The 19437-nt window shown below is 41.1% G+C and overlaps 2 protein-coding genes across 4 annotated transcripts in view; one reads left to right on the top strand and one right to left on the bottom strand.

Annotated features, from left to right (window-relative positions):
- Nucleotides 1-9575, top strand: part of dlgap1b (discs, large (Drosophila) homolog-associated protein 1b) — a 130518-nt gene extending 120943 nt beyond the window's left edge. For 2 of the 3 annotated variants that reach the window (XM_084746882.1, XM_084746881.1), the window contains exons 9-12: nucleotides 186-601; nucleotides 2674-2765; nucleotides 4387-4539; nucleotides 5056-9575. In XM_084746882.1, the coding sequence (XP_084603008.1) occupies nucleotides 186-601; nucleotides 2674-2765; nucleotides 4387-4539; nucleotides 5056-5271 (877 nt within the window). In that variant the 3' untranslated portion in view covers nucleotides 5272-9575. The other variant, XM_084746883.1, reaches the window with a different exon arrangement.
- Nucleotides 9576-12548: 2973 nt separating this feature from the next.
- tgif1 (TGFB-induced factor homeobox 1) lies at nucleotides 12549-18690 on the bottom strand. Its single transcript, XM_084747543.1, has 3 exons — nucleotides 18362-18690; nucleotides 15541-15770; nucleotides 12549-14165 (listed from the first exon to the last, which is right to left on the bottom strand). The coding sequence occupies exons 1-3, from the start codon at nucleotides 18375-18377 to the stop codon at nucleotides 13527-13529; spliced, it is 885 nt and encodes a 294-aa protein (XP_084603669.1). The 5' UTR covers nucleotides 18378-18690; the 3' UTR covers nucleotides 12549-13526.
- Between the last annotated feature and the right edge of the window lie 747 nt (nucleotides 18691-19437).

Below are 19437 nucleotides of genomic sequence, written 5' to 3'. Positions count from 1 at the left end.
TGCCTTAAGAATAAGACTACTGTATGTAAGATGAGGGGATAAATAAAAAATACTAAAGTGAGCAGGAAATGACTCCTTAAGGAGAAGGCTTCGGGGTATTTTTGGCATCTGAATTTATTTATTTAAGGTTATATTTTCAACCCCCAACTCCAGATCTTTAAAATGTTCTCTGCTTCCCTTCTCAGTTACCGCAGGATGACCCGTTCTAACAGCGTAACCACGGCTGTGCAGGCTGACCTCGACGGCCCCACAGACGCCCCCGAGCTGCCGTCGCGTCACTTTGCCACCATGCCGCGCCAACACTCCCGCGACGCCGCCACATCTACCGTCAGCATCCAGGGCTCGGGGAACCACTACCATGCTTGTGCTGGTGATGACTATGGGGAGGTGGGGTTCGACCCTTCGATCCTGCCTCCTCCGGACCCCTGGATGGACAGTGTGGCTGAGCCGGAGCAGGAAGCTCTGGAGGCCGTTGGACGGTCGGTGTGCCCCCGTGACGGCCGCTGGTTCCTCAAGTTGCTGCAGGCCGAGACGGAGCGTATGGAGGGCTGGTGTAAACAGATGGAGCAGGATGAGATGGAGAACGAGCTGCCCGATGAGAGTGAGTTGAGTCATAGAGCCTTAAAGGGATTGTTCAGATTGGGGTCAACCTCAGAAGTGGGGTTGTATGAGGTTCTTATTGATCGTCAGTGTATTAATTACAGTAGATTGCGGTCAACACGCCTCTAGTTTAGAGGAGCAGAGAGTGGTACCAGCATGAAAGTTAAAGCAGTTACGTTAAAGGAAAAAAGGAGGTTAAAACAACTGGTTTTTAACTGGTTATGAAAGAGTCTCAATTTTTTTACTGGTGCTTCTGTGTGACCTTCATAAATTAACAAAAACATCAGAGATATCATCAGCAATAAGTACACTTAAGAGAGGTTTAACTCTAAACTCTGAAATGATTATTATCACTCCTTATATAATAGCAGCTTCCCTTTCGAAAACGCTGTCTGACAGCAAAGTAAAGTGGTGAAAATATTCTTAAGACTCTGTCCACAGCAGTACAGTGCTTCGCTTTCATGCTGGTCCTCCTATCTGCTTCTCCTAACTGGGTTGTTTCAACTGGCCTCTGCTGTAGCTGATAGATTGATTATCGATAAGTTCCTCATGCAACCTACGTCAAATAATCGAAACTACCCCTTAAATGCCAACATATGAAGACAAGAAAGTCTGTTGTACACTGATATTAGGTCTGTTTCCCTCTCTACTCCTCTCCTCTCCTCTCTTCTCTCTTCTGTCGGACCACAATAGCTTCTTGTTTGTGTCTCAGGCCCTCTGGCCTCCACAGACATACCGTGCATACTTATCAATAGGCCGCTGCCACACATCTGTCCTCTAGACACACTGTATAATGATCTCTCACACAAACACAGTGAAGGAGTTTCTCTCAGTGTTCCTCCAAGGCAACTATTTGATATTGACGTAACACGCGCACTCACACACTGCAGTGCATGTCTGTAAACACACGTCTGAATATGTTTTATGCAAGTACACTCACATGCACATACCAGAGTGAGCAAACAAGCCTCAGGCAGGAGGACTGTAGTTATATACCTGTCCTTGCTGTGCTGCGCAGCAGCTGATCTCACATCTTACCCAAAATGTCATTGCTTATGCAGCCAACGTGCTGTTGTGGTTCCAGGCAAGAGATTCTCTCACAGAACGTGCAGAACAAGGAGGCTGTCTCAAGGTTATGTTTTCCCAGATCCCACGCTACCATGTGCACACACACACACACACACACACACACACACACACACACACACACACACACACACACACACACACACATCCTGAAGGGGTTAAAGACATTGTATCTGTAGTGCAGATTCATATCTCCCCGTCTCAGTTTCTGTTTTTTTAATAAGATTTTATTTTGATTTTTCAGTATGTACAATATACACTTTCCACATCAACATAACAAAGACCCACAATCTTAACAAAACAAAAACAAACTAGAAGACAAAACATAAACTCAGCATCTAATATCTAAATAAAGATAAAAGATAAAGATAAAATAATCCTTTATTTGTTCTACTACAGACAAATATGCAGTGTAAATATAAATATACACATATATGTCATATATAACTCAAATATCATGCCTTCTTATTGTGTACCCTCACCTGTCATCCTTCATCAACTAAAAGTCTTTTAGATTTCTAATGCTGTTATCTTCATATAGACTAATGCACTGACAGTTTCTCTTTCTCACAGAACAATCTATCAAATGTGTATTGTGACAGAAATGAAACATTACATTATTTTTGGACCATGTGCTTTAGTTTTAAGTTTTGTTTTTGACACATGGCAGAAACTAAATTATTATTTCATATCGGGTTTAAACATGGTATTTTTAATTTTGTGTTCATGTAGTGTTTCTGTTTTTGCATGTCTTTAGATTTGTAATTTCAGCACATTTCAGTAATTATTTGACTGTCCTAAATGACTTCTGTTCCTTAGAGGCACAGATAAAAGAGGAATCTAGCGCATCCTTTTCTGTTGCATTACAAATGCAGCCTCTCTGTTAGCACTGCAACATGCCTGCAGTATGCGGCTCGGTGAGTAATTGCATTGTGAATTGTGTGCGTGTGTGTGTGTGCATGCATGTGCGTCCGTGTCTTTCCGCAGTCCTGGGGAAGATCCGCAGTGCAGTGGGGAGTGCCCAGCTGCTGATGTCCCAGAAGTTCCAGCAGTTCCGGGAGCTGTGTGAGGAGAATCTGGTATGTGTCACCTCATCCTCTGCATGCTCCCTCCAGCCCCCCTCCCCCCACCCCAACACTGACATCATCCTGCACAAATCATCCTGACAGGCCGGGCCAGCACTCATTTACTATGCATCCAGTGTAGAGTGTGCATCTGCACACCCTTACTGTCTTTCGTGAACAAAAAATAGAACCTGCTGTGTGAAACTAGAGCCTGACAACCAGGGATTTTTAGATACTGATAACAATAATATAAATATTATTATATCATCATATTCATATTAACATTTCTGTACTGAAGCAGCTTTTTAATGCAGATATGCACCTTTATGTTTTAATTCTTGTATCTCCATATTTCTCCTTTTTTTGCTGAAATCAATTATTGGTCACCCTCTATGATACACCTGTCTGTAGCTTTTACAAATAACACAGGGTTTTTTCATTTCCTGAAAAGTAATTGTTTTGGACATACAAGGTTTCTGCCCAAGAGTGACAATAAGTACCTGTGTTGAATAATTCACCCATTATGTAGATGTATAACACCTGTCATTTGGAAACAGAGAAATTCTGCCATTGCATGAAAAGGTAACTTGTGAAATCATTATTGGTCCTGACTGTTAATTCTAAAGTGCATAAAATACTGTTTTTGAATAATATACAGAGTGTTTATTTATCAGTGTTCCACTTATATTGAATGAAAGATGAGTACTTGACATATAGATTTGACATATAGATAGAAATATATATGACTTGGCTAAACCGCAGTAGATGTAAGTTTCAAAACAGAGGGTAAGAAATGAATTAAAGTTGCAGAGTTTGGGAGATAGCGACAGGAGAGATGTCTGCCTTCTCTCCAGTATAATGGGGTTAAATGGCATTTGGCTTCTGGTGCTCAAGAAAAAAAAAAGAAAAATTCAAAACTAGTGTCTCTTTCCAGAAATCTCAATCCTGTTACTAAGATAGTCCACAGAACAGTTTTTTCTAGGAACTACTTTCTTTGTACAGTAGAATCTACTGGAACTACTTTCGTTCTACTAGGAAGAAAGTCGTTCCTACATGAAACTGCTCACGAGGTCCAACGTCCATGCATTATCTTGAGTAACCATGTCAGTATTTGTGGAAAGAGACATTGGTTTTGAATTTTTAAAATGTATTTTTTGGGCGCTTTGATCACCACAACCCAAGTGCCATTTAGTCCCATTATATTAGAAAGAAGGCAGACATCTCTACAGCCAGTATTTCCAAAGCTCTGCTACTCACAACAAAACAATGTAGATGGATAAATAGCACTACAGACCAGGAGAAATATGCATGTTTGATTTTGGGATGAACTGTCCCTTTGAATTGAATTCTTACATGTCTTAAAGAGGTTTTAAATTTAACTTGTTGGAACTGCTGAAACTCTGTTGCATGTTTAGTTTGGGGCCTGATTTATGTAAAAATATGCAATTCCAATTCAAAATAACACTGATTCTGTTAAAAGGTAATTCTGTGATTCGTACAGTGGCTGTAAAACTGAATAATCAGATAGCAACAGCATCTTTCCAAAAAATGCGTGATGATAAACATAGTAACAATGTGTGTTTTATGTGTGAGTTCCTGTGTTCATCTGTGTATGCGTGCAATTTTTGTGCATCAGAACCCAAACGCACACCCACGGCCCATCTCCCAGGACCTGGCAGGTTTCTGGGACATGCTCCAGCTGTCGATCGAGAACATTAGCCTCAAGTTTGATGAACTCCACCAACTCAAAGCCAACAACTGGAAACCTCTGACCCCACCAGAAATCCAGGTGCAGAGACACATGGCACATATCCAACCCTGTCTATTTTAAATTTTGTTATATTTTGTTTTGGAATGCTTTACTAACCCGCATGTTATCTGCTGCCATTATTTTGAATTGTAAGTCCTAATTATTCTCAGTGAAGCTTTGTTGTGGCATGCAGATATGTGTTGTGTACTGTCATGTTGCCTGCCTGACACCACCACTTGTATTTGTGTGTTTTGTTCTGTCTTGTTGACAGTGAGCTGCTTTTGAGAAGCTTCTATACCTGCCATACACCGTTGGAGCCTCTCCATCTCCAATGGTCACTTTTACCTCATGCAAAAGGCCACCAGCGTGCTCTCTTACCCCACACAAATGGCTGCCACTGTGAAACATAACCTCACTCAAAACTGCATGAAACCGCCACACCGCTCTTTCTAACCCAAGCTGGCTGCAGTTGTGTTGCTCCTTTATTTGTTTTGCTGCAGCTCTCCGTGAGGACTCAGTCGTCTGTCATTAAGACTATTTGTCATTCCTGTCCAGGAGAGAAGGATGCCCCCTCCTGTGCCAAAGAAGCCCCTGAAGGGCCACCCTCCCCTGGCTAGGGACCGCTCGCTGGAGAGCTCTGAGCGCCAGCGTCTGGAGGCTCGCAAACGCCTGCTAGCTGCCAAACGTGCCGCGTCGGTTCGGCAGAGCTCCGCCACCGAGAGCGCGGACAGTATCGAGATCTATATCCCTGAGGCTCAGACCAGACTATGAGACGAACACATGTACCTACACACACGTCCACAACACAGTCCCATCCACACTATAGCACTGAATGGTAAGGCTTTGGGTGCTAACATAAACGTAATCACATTTTTTGCAGCAGACTTCCCAGATCACTGTGGGGTCAGTCAGTCACGATGGAAGTTGTTTGAACAAGAAATGTACATTTACAGTATTTATTTATTTATTTATCTACCCTCCCTTACACCCCTCTCATTTCCTTCTCCCAGCTTTGATGTAGCAGCCCCTCCTCCTCCTCCTGCACCTCCACCCGCCCCTCACTCTCTCAAAGACGTGATCCCTTTTTTTAAGTGGCCTAATATTACAAAGTAAGCCAGGTGTAGCACTGCAGTGATGCTTCACGTTCATGTGTCAGGTGCTGAGAATCAGAGAGAAAAGGGAGGGAGCATGCATGACCATGTGGAGTGTGTGTACGTACTGTATATACACACAAACACACACCACAAGTTATGTATTTTATCTGATTTGATCAGGAGTATGAAATCAAATAGAGAGACCTGATCTATTGGCTCATATTTGATTTTATTGTAAGGGTCTGTGCATGAAGTATAATTCATCTGCAGTTCATGTTGGATAAAGAAAATGGCTCTTCAGTTCAGGCATTTTTTTTTTTCTTAAATCGTCTTTTTGTTTTGTGGTCAGAATGGTCAAATGAACATTGGGGGCCAGAACACACGGAAGTAACCTCTTAGTAATTTCTAAACAAAAGCCAGCTGAAAATAAACTTCAGTGTGTGGACACTGTGGCAACACAGGAGCCCAGCAGCGTACGCGTTTTGTTCCATTTTTTGGTCTCACTGCAAAAAGAAAAAATAAATTAAAAACCTAAATACATTCATTTTATTCATAATATCCTGAATGATTAGATTAGCTATAAATTAATTTCCTATGTATAAATATATATTCTTTAGACTGTTGTCATCATTAGTGAAGGAGTGTAATGCTCATTTACCAAATTACACACAGTGTGTGTGTAAATTCCACAATAAAAGTCTGTTAATTGTTATTGTTGTTGTCAGTTTTTATTTCATCCTCAGGCTACTCACTAATTGTCAAGAATAGATAGGCCATCTATTTATTTATGCTTATGAGGCTTTATCTGTATAAAATAAAGGTCATTTTATGGTAAGTTGATCTTATTTTTACCTCCAATCTCGTGTTCTCATAAAAGCCGTTTCAGGGACGAATTAGCATTCGCTACAAACACAATGGTTCTTGCATCAGAGAGCTGTTTTTAGATTGTGTATATTTATTGTATCTGCCTCTACCATATATAAATAAAAATAGCCTTTAATGTTCACACAAAGTTACACTTAAAGTAGCCTTAATAGCATAAAGTTGATAAATATAAATTAATCATGACATACATATATGAATTGCAGCGCTCTTCAGTTGTGGAGAAAGTAGCAGTAATGTGACTGTATAACAGTTGTTAATTATGCTCATTATTTTGGCTATTTCATTATTTATTTAGTTTTGCAGCTTTTGAGCGAGCTGCCTCTGTTTCTGGCTCTTGACTTCCTTATCTTTCCTTCCTTGACACCTTGTCATTGTGGTCGCTTTTCTGTTCGCTGGTTTAAGAAGGAACATCTGCAGATGAATTGTACTTCATGCACGGACCCCATAAGACAGGACGTTTCTGATTTGTATAGTGAGGTCGAGCCCGAGAAAATAATGGTGAAAAGATCAGACAAGGAAACCATAGTGTCAGTCAGTGACACAATTGGACCTCTGTCTGAAAAGAGGGTCTCTCCAGCAGCAGCGGGAGGTTGACCCTGTAGGAAAGGTCAAGAGGTCAGATTTTGTTTCTCCAGGTGAGGCAAAAAGTGGCTTATTGAGCCAGGAGCTGAGATGTCGAGGTTCTGCAAAGAGTGCAACTCACTGAAAGACTCACTGTTGGAAAAATGCCACAAACCTAATCTGTGCGTGAGAGTGAGAGAAAGAGCGAGCGTGTGTGTGTGTGTGTGTGTGTGCTATGATTCATTTCAAAAGTGCTTCCTATTTTTCTAGGTCTAAAGGGTCCTAGTTGTAACTGAAGATAAAGGTAGCAGCAGTATCAACAAACTGTAAACAAACCACCCTTCTCGTCTCATTTGGAACTGAGCAGACCACGTTTGTACAAAGAACATCCAGTATAATGACATGACATGCATGCTTACACAAGGTAACTGATATTTTTGTCTTTTCTAAAACAGGTTTAATCCTTTCTCATGTTGCGTTCAGACTCTTCGGTGTTAAAGACGATGCTAAAATACTGATATTTGGTACAATACTGGTAGTTCTACTCTATTTTATTATGTCATTTTTAGACAAGAGAGGTTTATTGACAGTATTGAGACTAACGGACTGAAAAAGGGACTATTTCTTCTCACTGTGTGTGCACTATCTCTGCCTCCAAATGAAGCAATTATTTGAAGGTCATAACGATAAAAAAAATCCAATTTGTAATATTTTGTATTCATGTTTAATTTATTGATTAGGAGAACAATGACTGTTTCTTGACATTGTGATTATTATTATGCACTGACAACAAGGCCCTTATACTGTGTTTATGTTTGATTTATGTTTTTGCATGACAGGCACCTTTTTTTTTTTTTTGTCTTTTCTGTTTCAGTGATCAGCCTTAATTTCTAATACGATAGTCGAGCACAACAGCAGTCTCAGGGGAAGAAGCGTATGTGTGTGCATGTGTGTGTGAGAGTGAAAGAGAGTGTGTGACTGACTTCATGTGACCCATGGCTTCATCTCTTACTGTATATAACCCCAGCCACAATGATAGGCCATGATGCTAAACAAGGGAATAGTGTTCATGCCATCTTTCGAATGAGCATCTCTGCCCTACTTCAATATAACAAGGTAATTCTGTCAGCTGCTTGAATGTGGAGACAATCCTGAGCCCGTTTAGCCATCATATTAATTGTTTTGATAACAGAAAAGCAGGTGTCCAATTCTCTGTATTGATCTGACAAAGTTTTGTGCCATTGAATAGCTATATTTAATGATATATTCCTGCTGTTTGTCCCTGAAGTTTCCATCGAAGGAACGCAAGTGATGAAGTGACCATACAGTATGATTTGTATTTCCTTTAGTTTGGTCGATATGAAGTTTAGAGAGGACGCTTAAAAAGTAACAATAGTTCAAACTTAATGCCATTTTATGTAGATGAAGCTCATTTTAGTATTTTTTACTTTGGAAACTTGTATTTGAATTGAACTGTCTGTCAAATGATTGACTTCTAACACTCTCAGAAGCAAGGGTTCCGAAAAAGGGTTCTTCCTGAAGGGCTGATGTTCTACCTAGAACCATTTGCTTCTGAACTGCTGGCCAAGGGTTCTTTGTAAGACTCAATTCAGAACCCTTTTTGGACAAAAGAGTTCTTCGAGGGTTGTTGAAATCCTTAAGGAACTCTTTTCTCAAGGCTTCTTTGTACCATAATATTAAAGGGTTCTGGGTAGCACCCCCAGGGTGGGTTCTCAATAAAAGCCTTGGAATATTAAAAGGTTCTCAGTTGAACCACCTTGGTGGATTCTAGATAAAACCCTTGAAATATAAAAAGATTCTCGGTAGAACTCCCTTGATGGCTTCTAGATAAAACCTTTGTAATATCAAAAGGTTCTCATTCAAACCCCTGGGGGGGTTCTTGTTAGCACCCTTGGTGGAAAAGTTGAGAACAGTTCTCATAGAGCCCCCCAGCAAGGGTTTTGGGTGGAACCATTACACCATAGAGGGGTTCTGTGTTGAACCCCTCAAAGTGGGTTCTAGGGGAAACCTTTCATAGATGGTTCTAGGTATAACCTTTTATGTTGGGTTTTAGGTAGAACTCCCTGAAGGGGATCTAAGTGGAACTTTTACAAAAGGTTTTACCAGGAACCAAAAAGGGCTCTCCTATGGGGACAAGCCAAAGAACCCTTTATGGTTCTAGTTAGCACCTTTATTTCTCAGAGTGTGTTTCTGTTTATTATAATAACATATCAATATAACACTCCTGATATAGCAGGGAGTTAGAAACCAGAATGTTGGATTGTGGTTAAACTGGAACTCTAAAGACACTCCAGCAATTCTGAAGCTTGTGATGTAGTTATATTAAGAGAAAAACATTCAAATAAACATTTGTACATAAATGAATGTTTCCCTATGTAAATGTAAACTAAAAAAAACCCCAATCAAATAACATTAAGCAGATATACATTTTGTAATTAATGTTATTACACTGTTGATGTTATGGCACGTGTATGAGCTCTTATCAGCATTAAAAGAAAAATATCATTGCCATAATTTTGTGCTGCTCATTTCTTTCCCTGTCTCCACATGTGTTCTCAATTGGAATATAATTAAACAGATTACAAGGCCAGCATGGTGTGTTTTTAGGGCATTTCCCTCTTCCGCAGGGGCGGGTCCCCATAATTAGACAGCACTTTTGGCCTTGGCTTAGCCCCGTCACTCCTGTACATGCAGCTTCTGGTGATTCGTCATTCACACATCAGTCATGCTGAGGGGAGGCAGGCTGACCTCAGTGGCCAGAGTTCAGGAGTGGAGGGGGTGGGGGTGAAAGAGGGGGTTGCGGAAGTGGGTGTCGTCTTTGTATAAAGCCTGGCCGTGGGTCTGTGGTCTGTCATGGTGGGCTTCAGCTGCCCGCTGTGTGCCTGGAGGTCTGTTTAAACCCTTATTAGTGATTACATCCCAAAGTTTGAACCCAGCCTCCACCACCAGAGCTGTCACTTTGCACAGGCAACATCTGACAAAAGGTGGAGAAGTTAAAATAGTCTACATTCTGAACATTTGGCGACCAGCATTATCAGTAGAAGTATTTGTACATATTGCACTTAAAGGTGCAATATGTACAATTTATTTTTTGTGTAAAACATTCAAAAATTAACTAAAATGATCAACACCATGTGAAGAAATAACATTTTTGATGTTATGTCAGAGATGCCTGTGTATTGTGTTGCAAAGATAACCTCTGAAGTTAGCAAGCTAACAAGCTATCCCCGGCCAATCAAGAAACAAAATAAACTCACAAAATGTCAAGAAATGTTTGGTTAAAACATTAAAGAATTAATAAATTATCAACATACTGAAGTAATGAGAGTTTTGATGTTATGTCAAAGACGTGTATGTGTATGTTAACAAAATGAACTCATAAAATGTCAAGAAAGAAAATATTTTCATGATCATTATTATTAAACAGAAAAATAGAACGGTAGACTGAATTCAAGTAAGCACTGCTGACTAACTGAGCTAACTAGCTAACGGCAGCTACAGTTAGCAGTAGTTAGTGGTTACTCTAGTAAATATGTTGCCCCATATTTATTTTTTTGTTGCAGTACAATGTACCTTTCTACTTCTAGATGAGAGAAAGTAATTCTGACATTGCCGACAAGTTCTGTGGATTATCTTGAGTAACCAGGACATGATAAAGAAAGAGAAAAAGATACCGGTGTTGAACTTTTCAGATGCTCTTTTGGCACTTTGAGCTCCACATGCTGAGTGCCATCTCGTTCCATTACATTCAAGAGAAGGCTGACATCTCTACAGTCACAACAAAACTATCCAGAAGGATAAATAGCACGACGGGTAAGAGAAAAAACTTTCCACCACCAGACAGGATACTTTACCAACCGCTTATTGTAGCTTGCTGATTAGCGGAGTGCTGGTTGTTCCTGAGCTCATTTTAATGAGACAAAAGAGAACCTCAGCCAAAGGTTTTTGCTCCTTTCAAATCAGAAAAATAGATTTGTGTTGAGCTTCAGAGGAGAACATGTAATAAATGAAAAGGGTGTCTGTCTCAGCAAATATAGACAACAAATCCTATTGAGGGCAATAGAGAAGCTTTAACAGGACCAGAAGGGAACAGCTGTCCTCTTCGCCTTCAACGAGCCAGCGTACTCACTTGTAAGCTGCCTTACATTGACTCTATTGAGACACAGCCACACATAAAGCCCCCGCTGGCAAGAAACTGTTGACGTCTGCTGTATGCTCGTGTTAATTTATGCAGGATTATGCTAATTGGCAGGAGCTGTTGTAAAACCTCTCACACACAGGAATGTCTCTGAAGGCCTAACGGTAGCCTGTGGAAAGATGTGAGCGCTATATACTATTTCTGTCCCCCCTCCGCCGTCCTCCCTCCTTTTATTTACTGAACATTCTGACTCAATGCACTCTCCTTATCCTTGAGGGATGATTCAGTAATCTTCACTAAGTTCAATGGGATTTACAAAAATACAGCAAGTATCATGCGCATTATATTTAAGTGATCCCAACAATGTTCGGAAAAAATGAACATAAAAGTGCCCTCTTGGATGCCCTTATGGTAGATAAATCATGATGAAGTGCCCTCAAAGATGATCCTCCAGGAAAGAAAACATGATAACATGGAATCTGGGTTGCCCTTCCAGTGGACAAAATACAACTCCAGTTTCCAAAAAGTTGGGAAACAAAGTGTAAAGGTTGGATGAGGTGAGGTTCACCACGTAGCCACATATCAACAACATCCAGACAAGCTGCCGACATCTCTGCGCTGACGGACTTCGATGGACTGACCCAAAGTGGAAAAGTGTGCCGTGGCATGACGAGTCCACATTTCAGGCTGTTTTTGGAAATCACGAATGTTGTGTCCTTCCGGCTAAAGAGAAGGACCACCTAGATCATTAGCAGTACTACTTCAAAAGCCAGCATCTGTGATGGTATGGGGGTACGTTAGTGTCTATAGCATAGCCAGGCATTTGCCTATTTACAAAAAACAATTAAGTTAATCAGTTTGAAGATTAAATATTTCAATTTTGTACTGGCCTCAACTGAATAAAGGTCTAAAGGTTTTTGCAAATCACTGCACTCTGTTTTTATTTACATTTCACACAACATCCCAACATTTTTGGAATTGGGGGTTGTATGATAAAATGCCCTCTACTGCCCTTCCAGTGGATAAAACACAATGCAGTGCCATGCTGGTTGCCCTACATAGAAGATTAATTGGCTTTTACGTGCCTTGAAATGGTTAAATAGTTCCCAGTGTGTTTTTATTACAGAGGTGTAGTAGTAGTTGCACTCTTAGTCACATAATAAAATAATCTAAACCAGGAACTGGAACCATTTCACCATGAATGCATTATGACTTTCTGCGCAGTAGTGCCCCATCGCATACAGCTGGTGTCCTTTTAATTTTTTCACCCCTGCCCCTCAGACGGTCCACCACTGGATTTTAGGAAATGAATCCAGTGGGAAAACACCAAATGATGAATGATTCTGAGATGTAGAAAAACAAAACTTTATTTGAATCCCATGTGACCCCTATTTGCCACAAACATTGCACAGTATGAAAAGAAATCACATCATTGGGCATCATGTCACATTAACTATACACATGGTCCTATTATACATGAAAATGCTTTTTTGGTGATTTCAAAAATGCTGTCTTTGTCAGGTTTGTAAAAAAAGACATCTGTAGTGTTTAATTTTCCAGTCCACTGGCCATTGTTTTTTTTTTTTTGTTTGTTTTTTTTTCCACTGAGTGATGGGATGAAGGCTCAGACTAAGAACCTGCTACATTGGTCATCTGAAATATCCCTCTGGTGGGAAAAAGAGTAAAAAAAAAAAAAGCATAGAGGTTTTTTTCTTTTAAAATAGCTAAAAGTAAAAGTAAATTACAAAATCAAAACTATACTTATACTCATGAAAACACATAACATTACTACAGTAGTGAATAAGTTTGTCATAGATGCCAAGAGCAAAGTATGTTTAAGACACTGAGATGACCTTCCTCTGCCTTTAGTGTGCAAACAAACGAGGCAGACCAATCATGAACTGAACAGTAAACGCGTGTGGATGCGACCAATCCGTCTGATTGGTCAGTGAAGGAGGGGCTGATTCTATAGCTCTTGCTCCATTCTCTAAAATGATATACAGTATTAATGGAAAGACATAAGACAGGCAGCATTTCTCTGATAACATTTTTGGTCCCTGTGTGCAAATAAGATACACATGTAGATACATACATACGCATGTACGTGAAATGAATAAACAACTTACAGCCAAGGCACCTTGATACAGTTTGTTTTCTCCATAAAAAACATCCTCATCAATTTGATTGGTATACCAAAAATAGAAATGATCAGGCTTTCATGTGGATTTGTTCTCTGTTGCGTGCAGATAAAGTCACTGAACTCGGAGGAGACACAAAGTCAGTCTCTATTCCCTCCTCTTCTTCTTCTGTCACTTTCTCCCTTTTATTTAGGAGACCAGCTGTTTGGCTTGCAGCTCCATCTCTGCAGCCCGTTTGAGGGCCACGTCCACCAGGAGCTGGAAGCCGCTGAAGTCCTGTGTGAGGTCTGGGGGGGTGGGGGGAGGGGTGTTGAAGAGCCCGCTGCGGGGGCTCAGGTTGCCCTCCATGCCGCTGCTGCTGAGGATGGTGGTGGTGGTGGGGAGGTAGTGGTGGGACTGCAACAGCTCGGCCGCCCTGTCGCAGTTCATTCCTGGCACTGAGGGGTGGGAGGCTGTCGGGCTGGCCTGCATCGCCGTGGTGACAGTGGTGTGACAGATGACAGAAGGGCGGGTGGGCATGAGCCCTGGAGAGGGTGACAAGGAGGTTGGAGAGGGTGTGGAAGGAGACGCCGCCTTCCTCAGGACACTGCCGGGCATGGCGGGTTCGAAGCTGGAGGGGTGGAGGACGCGTTTGTCGTAGCTCTCCTCCGTACCTGCTGCAGGACTGCTGCTGCTGCTGCTGTGTTTCGGTGACTGGGAGCTGTCGGAGAAGCTGTCACCGGCCTTGCTGCCTTTCCTGGAGATGGTGAACTGGTTGGGATCTTTGCCGTCTTTCCGCAGCATCTCCGGAAGAAGCCGCCGCCGTGCGTTAATGAACCAGTTGCACACCTGGAGAAGACGACAACAAAAACCCATGCTGTGAGAGAGCTGCGTCACATGGCTCACTTTATGTTCTGCCTTGCAATTTAAAAGAAAATCTGCTGGTACGCTTATCGCCAGGTGCAGCTTGCACCTGTGTTTTTAATAAAGAAATCACACTCAAAGGGTAAACAACACACATCACACAGTAATTCACACTAGCGGGTGGTAGATTTCACATCTTTAACATTTCCTGTACAGTATTCCAGAACTGCAGACATGAAAACACAGACTGTTAACTTATGGTCACATCTCAAGCTATAAGAAGCTAATCACAGTTTACCTTTAAATTATTTTACATCAAATTTTTAAAATAGCTTTAAATTATGTAGGATTAAATGCAAACCTCCAATTAAACTCCTATTAAGTTTTAAACTTCAATATGTCTGCATTCTTTAAATAGATTGACAAAAGTAATCAAGTTCCTCAAATAAAGTTAAGAGACAGACTTAACCCAACTGGGCTTTAAAGATGCATGTCTTCTTTATTTCATTCCAGTTTATATTCATTTCTTTTTAACTTAGCAAGACAGCAAACAACGTGCTGTTTGGCTAACTCTTTAGCTTGCTAGCAAACAGTGTGCCATTTGATTAACTTTCTAGCTTTCTAGCAAACAATGCAATGTTTTGTTGAGTAATACAGAAAAGCATAAAGTTAATGCTTTTCCAATCTGTTACACATACTTGGTCTCAACAGCACACAAATATATTTTATATTTATTGATTTAGGGTAAGCAAGCATCTCCATGTTGATTAAACTCTATTTAATTTTGTTTTAATTCACCAAACTAAACTATTAGTTTTTAATTGTGCAATAGAGCTCTGCTTAATTTTAAATCTTATCTCTTAATCTGTGTTAGTGCAATCCAGTCTATTTTTCAGCAAGTCTAGTTTGGACTTCTAAATCCTGCATTTAAACTAGTTTTCAATACAAAGTAATCTCCTTTGTCATAGCAGTAATCACGGTCATCTCTCTTCTTCTTTCCTCAGTCCTCCAGGCTAGTCGTAACTGGCTCAGGGAGACTCGCGGCTCTAACCATGTAAATGACTCTGCATTGTTCCCAGACAGCTGGGATGGAAAGGGGCTGGAGGGAGGGAAATTCCTGTCCAAGTGCCTCAGCCAAGCCCACAGCACAGCACACAGGGAGTGCGTTTACTCACGTTGTCTCAGGCTTTTATGTTGCAACATGGAGCAGAATTGGATGACCTTCAATTCACTGTTTATGTGTCATGTTTTGTTTGCCATCTAGACAGGAAATGACTCAGTCAAGCTGACACTTGTTTCCTCCAGACTTTTACAGTGATCTGTTTACACCTTGCTGGTAATCTTATCTGTTCTAACATACCTGTAGTGTGGACAGCTGAGTCTGCTTGGACAGGAGGGCTTTCTCCTGCTCAGAGGGGTAAGCATTGTAACGGTGTTCGTACAGCCAGTCCCGGAGGATCTGGACCGACTCCTTGGGCAGGTTCCCTCGCCGTTTCCTCTTCCCGTTGCTGCCCGCACTGGACGACAGATCCAGAGGGGCATCCACGCTGTCCTCGTCATCCGTCTCACTCCCTGACAGCATCATCAAACCTGAGCAAGCAGGCGCAAAGAGTGTGTGAGAGAGAGGACAAAGAAGAAGAATATGTATCCTCTTTATGTCAGCCGCTCTGCCGCAGCCGTTTACCAAGCGCAAGCTGTCTGGGAGGCAGCTGATGTGTCAGAAGCAAGCTGTCAAGTTCAGCCATGTGATTCATATAGGGAGCAAGGGAGGGTGTGAGGAGGAGGAGGAGGAGGAGGAGGGAGGGAGGGATGGAGGGGAGAGGAGGGAGGGGGGACGTCACAAAGGCTGGTCTGATGCTGTGGCAGTTATAAAACCTGCCTCGACAAATACAAGCAGCCAGGTCTGCTGCGCAGACTGCGAGCACACCTTGCATGCTTGGATAAATAAAGTACACCGGGGCTGACCACAGGAGGAACAATCACTCTATAAAGGGAGATTTTGTTTTGAAGAACGGCAACGGTGTGTTTGCAAAGATTACAGAGTTGCTTTCTTTTTTGATTTAGGCTTGTCTAATCAAAGTCAATCATGATCAAACAGGATTTGGGCCTTTGAATTACTCTCAGTATGAAGCCAGGCAAAACAGACCTGCTTATAAAGTGTTTGTAAAGCCCAGTTTAATCTGATTTTTTATTCTGTTTTACTTAGAGCTGCAAAAATTTGTCAATTAATGAACTACTTTGATAATCAATTAATAATTTAGTCATTTTTTAAAGAAAAAAAAGTCTAAATTCTGCTATTTCAGTTTGTAAAGCATTCTTTGATCAGATTTTTAGTCTATTTTAGTCAGAGCTTCAACAGTTAGTCTATTAACTGATTAGCTGTCAACTACTGAATGAATCAACTATTTTGATAATTGATTTGAGTCAGTTTTTAAAGAGAAAATGTTCAAATTTTCTGTTTTTTTTTCAGTCCTCTGTGACGGTAACCTGAACGTCTTTGTGCTGTGAACAGAACAAGACATCTGACTCAGATGATCTCAGGGTGTCATCTTTTGGAAACAGTGGTGACTGTCATTTCTAACATTTCATGGCCCAAAAAAGTAATCAATTAATCAAGAAAATTATCAACAGAATAATCAATAACAGAATTAGTGGCAGCCCTAGTCTTAGTCTAGTCTTTGGCCTATGTTTAATGTTATTATTACGTATAAACTAGTGTTGCAACTGACGATTATTTCCATTGTGTACGTGTGCAGCATGTAAAAAAGAAAGTGAAAATGCTCATCACAGTTTCCCACAACCTTAAGTGACACCTTTAAATTTCCTCTTTTGTTCAACCAACGGTTCAAAACCCAAACAAACAGTCTTCAGACTGTCAAAAATGACAAAGAAAAAGCACCAAATCCTTCCATTTAAGAAGTTGGAACCAGTAAACATGAAAGATTTTTTGCTTTAAAAATGACTGAAAACAATTAATTGATTATCAAAAAATAGCTGCCTACTGATTTTCTTTTGATCAACTAATCGATTAATCAACTAATTGTTGCAGCTCGAGTAGGGTCCAACTGAGTCATGAGCATAAAGAAACATTTAGATCAGTTAGGGCTTGTTGTTCATATAATACTATGCAGTTTGCTGTGCAGGCAGCCCAGACGCCATTAAGAAAATGCAGACATTCAGAGGAGATTTAACCCACAGTTTGCCCCTATTGCTCTGGGGCAAACTAGTGGGAAAGGACTAAGAAAGTTCCCAAAGTCTGGTCGGCCAACAGGATGAGGTAATTACGTAGGCTGGAGAGAGGGGAAGGGGGAGGGGAGACCTGTTGCAAATCAGCGTCTCCAGACTAAACAAAAGAATCCAGGGCTGCGTGGTTCTTTGTATGCAATTCAAAAGTTTCTACAAGCAAACAGTGAGTTCAACACAAAGTTAACTCCTTCTAAAATATCACAGTGTAACACGGTGGGCAGAAAACGGGTTTTAAAGCGAAGCAGACACTGGTTTTGTGAGTTTAAACAACTTGTAAGGGGGTTTCTATTGTGTGTGTGCGCTCTGCACCACGAGGTCCGTGAATGTAACAAGGCAGCAACTTCCCACAATGAGGTCAGGATGAACATTAGCCTACATTCAGGATTTAGATACAATTTAAAGCTACCGGGGATGTTTCCTTTGATGAGAGGCATTAAAAACACACAAGGTAACCATTTTATCGTGAAAAATGCAACAATTTAAACTCTAGAACTCGCAATAGTCGCCAAACTTTAACTTTGTGCCCTCACTTTTGTAAAACTTCGACATAAATGTGGCGTTCAGGCGCTTAAATGAGCTCAAACTGAAATGCAGCTTCGTTTTATTCATTTTTGACGTTTGTGCGAGCTGTAAAGTTACCGCAATTCACACCGTGACAAGAAAAACAACACGCATGGCGAAAACAGCGGTGTGTTATTGTGTCAAAACTTGAATAAAACATATCTAGAAAATTAGAAATAAGTAGCAAAAGCTAAGCGATATCGACTTTTGACATCGCGCCAGCACATGGCAGAAAAAGCCCCCTGTCATGTCTGGAAAGGAAACAATAGACTGCATGGTTTGCATATGAGGGAAATCGCTCTGTTAATCGTTTCTCTGCGCTGCCTCTGCTTATCTAAACTCATTTCCACTTCATTTTTTCCCACACAGCCTACCTTTTTTAGTCTTCATGTCCGTGCGAAAATGCCCACTTTTTCCTCGTCAAGCGCAGGAGAAAATTGTCTTTGTTTAAGTGCAGTGTTTTTTTCTTCTTTTCTCCAGATATCCACAGTGTGTATCCGAAAATCCTTATTAATCAAAACTCGCGTCTTTCCCTCCTCTTTTCTTGTGATTTTTTTCCCCCCCTCTTCTGTTGGTCCTTGTTTGGAGACTTGAGGGGGTTACCTGAGATCTTCTTTGCGTCCCTTCGGCTCAAAGCCCTTTTCTCATTGACTGTGTGTGTGTTTGATCCTGAAACTGGGTGACAGCTATCTTTGACAGCTGCGTGACTCAACGCACAGAGATCCTCCCACCGTGGAGGGCAGAGGAAAAATCTCTGACATCAGCATGGCTTGTTCCACTGACATGGATACAGTCTGGGCTTTGAGCTTTAACTGCTGCTGCAGACCCCCGTAACAAACAAAAAGCCAAAACAAACACAACAACAACAACAAACCGTGTATATTGAATTATCGTGCGCTAAAAGAAAGGCGTTGATTTAGGCGCGCAGCCAGTCCGACTGACAACAACAACAACAACAACAGGCTGCTGGAGAGCACTGCGGACCTCGTGGTAACATCTTACATAAATAATTACCCCAATGAAAATCACATTACTGCTACAGGCTACGTTTTTTTTTGTCGTTTTGTGGCGCCTGTATGTTGTTCAGTTATCAGCGTACCAACCTCTATCGCACTTTGTGGCTTTATCTCCTTCCCTATTTTGTATAACACATCCTGCAGAATAGTTTGCGGTATTTAATTTATTTCCAGCTGCATGTTTGTGCTTTATAACAGTAGTTTTTTATCCTATTGTGTTTTTATCCAAATTCATATCACAGTATTATCGTGTGAGTGACCCATATTTTGTTTGTGGTGTTTATACTACAGCACTTTCGCTATAGTAGCTCGTTCTCTTCTGTATTTCTCGCGGGAACGTGTAAAATCCAGTATATGCAGGGGTTTAATAAGGGGATGTAGGAGTTTAGTGCACCAGTTCACGTTACTAAAGAAGACAACAGCGCAGCGAAGGA

This window comes from Lutjanus erythropterus, chromosome 21, assembly GCF_056507025.1.
Source record: "Lutjanus erythropterus isolate fLutEry1 chromosome 21, fLutEry1.hap2, whole genome shotgun sequence".
NCBI classification, from domain to species: Eukaryota; Metazoa; Chordata; class Actinopteri; order Lutjaniformes; family Lutjanidae; genus Lutjanus; species Lutjanus erythropterus.
The sequence above is the reverse complement of the archived record's forward strand: the minus strand, read 5'-3'. Positions and strand labels throughout refer to the sequence as shown.

Coding starts and splice junctions, on each gene's coding strand:
- tgif1 (XM_084747543.1), bottom strand. Junction 14,166..15,540: donor CTCAGCTGTCCACACTACAG/GTATGTTAGAAC, acceptor CGTCTTCTCCAG/GTGTGCAACTGGTTCATTAA.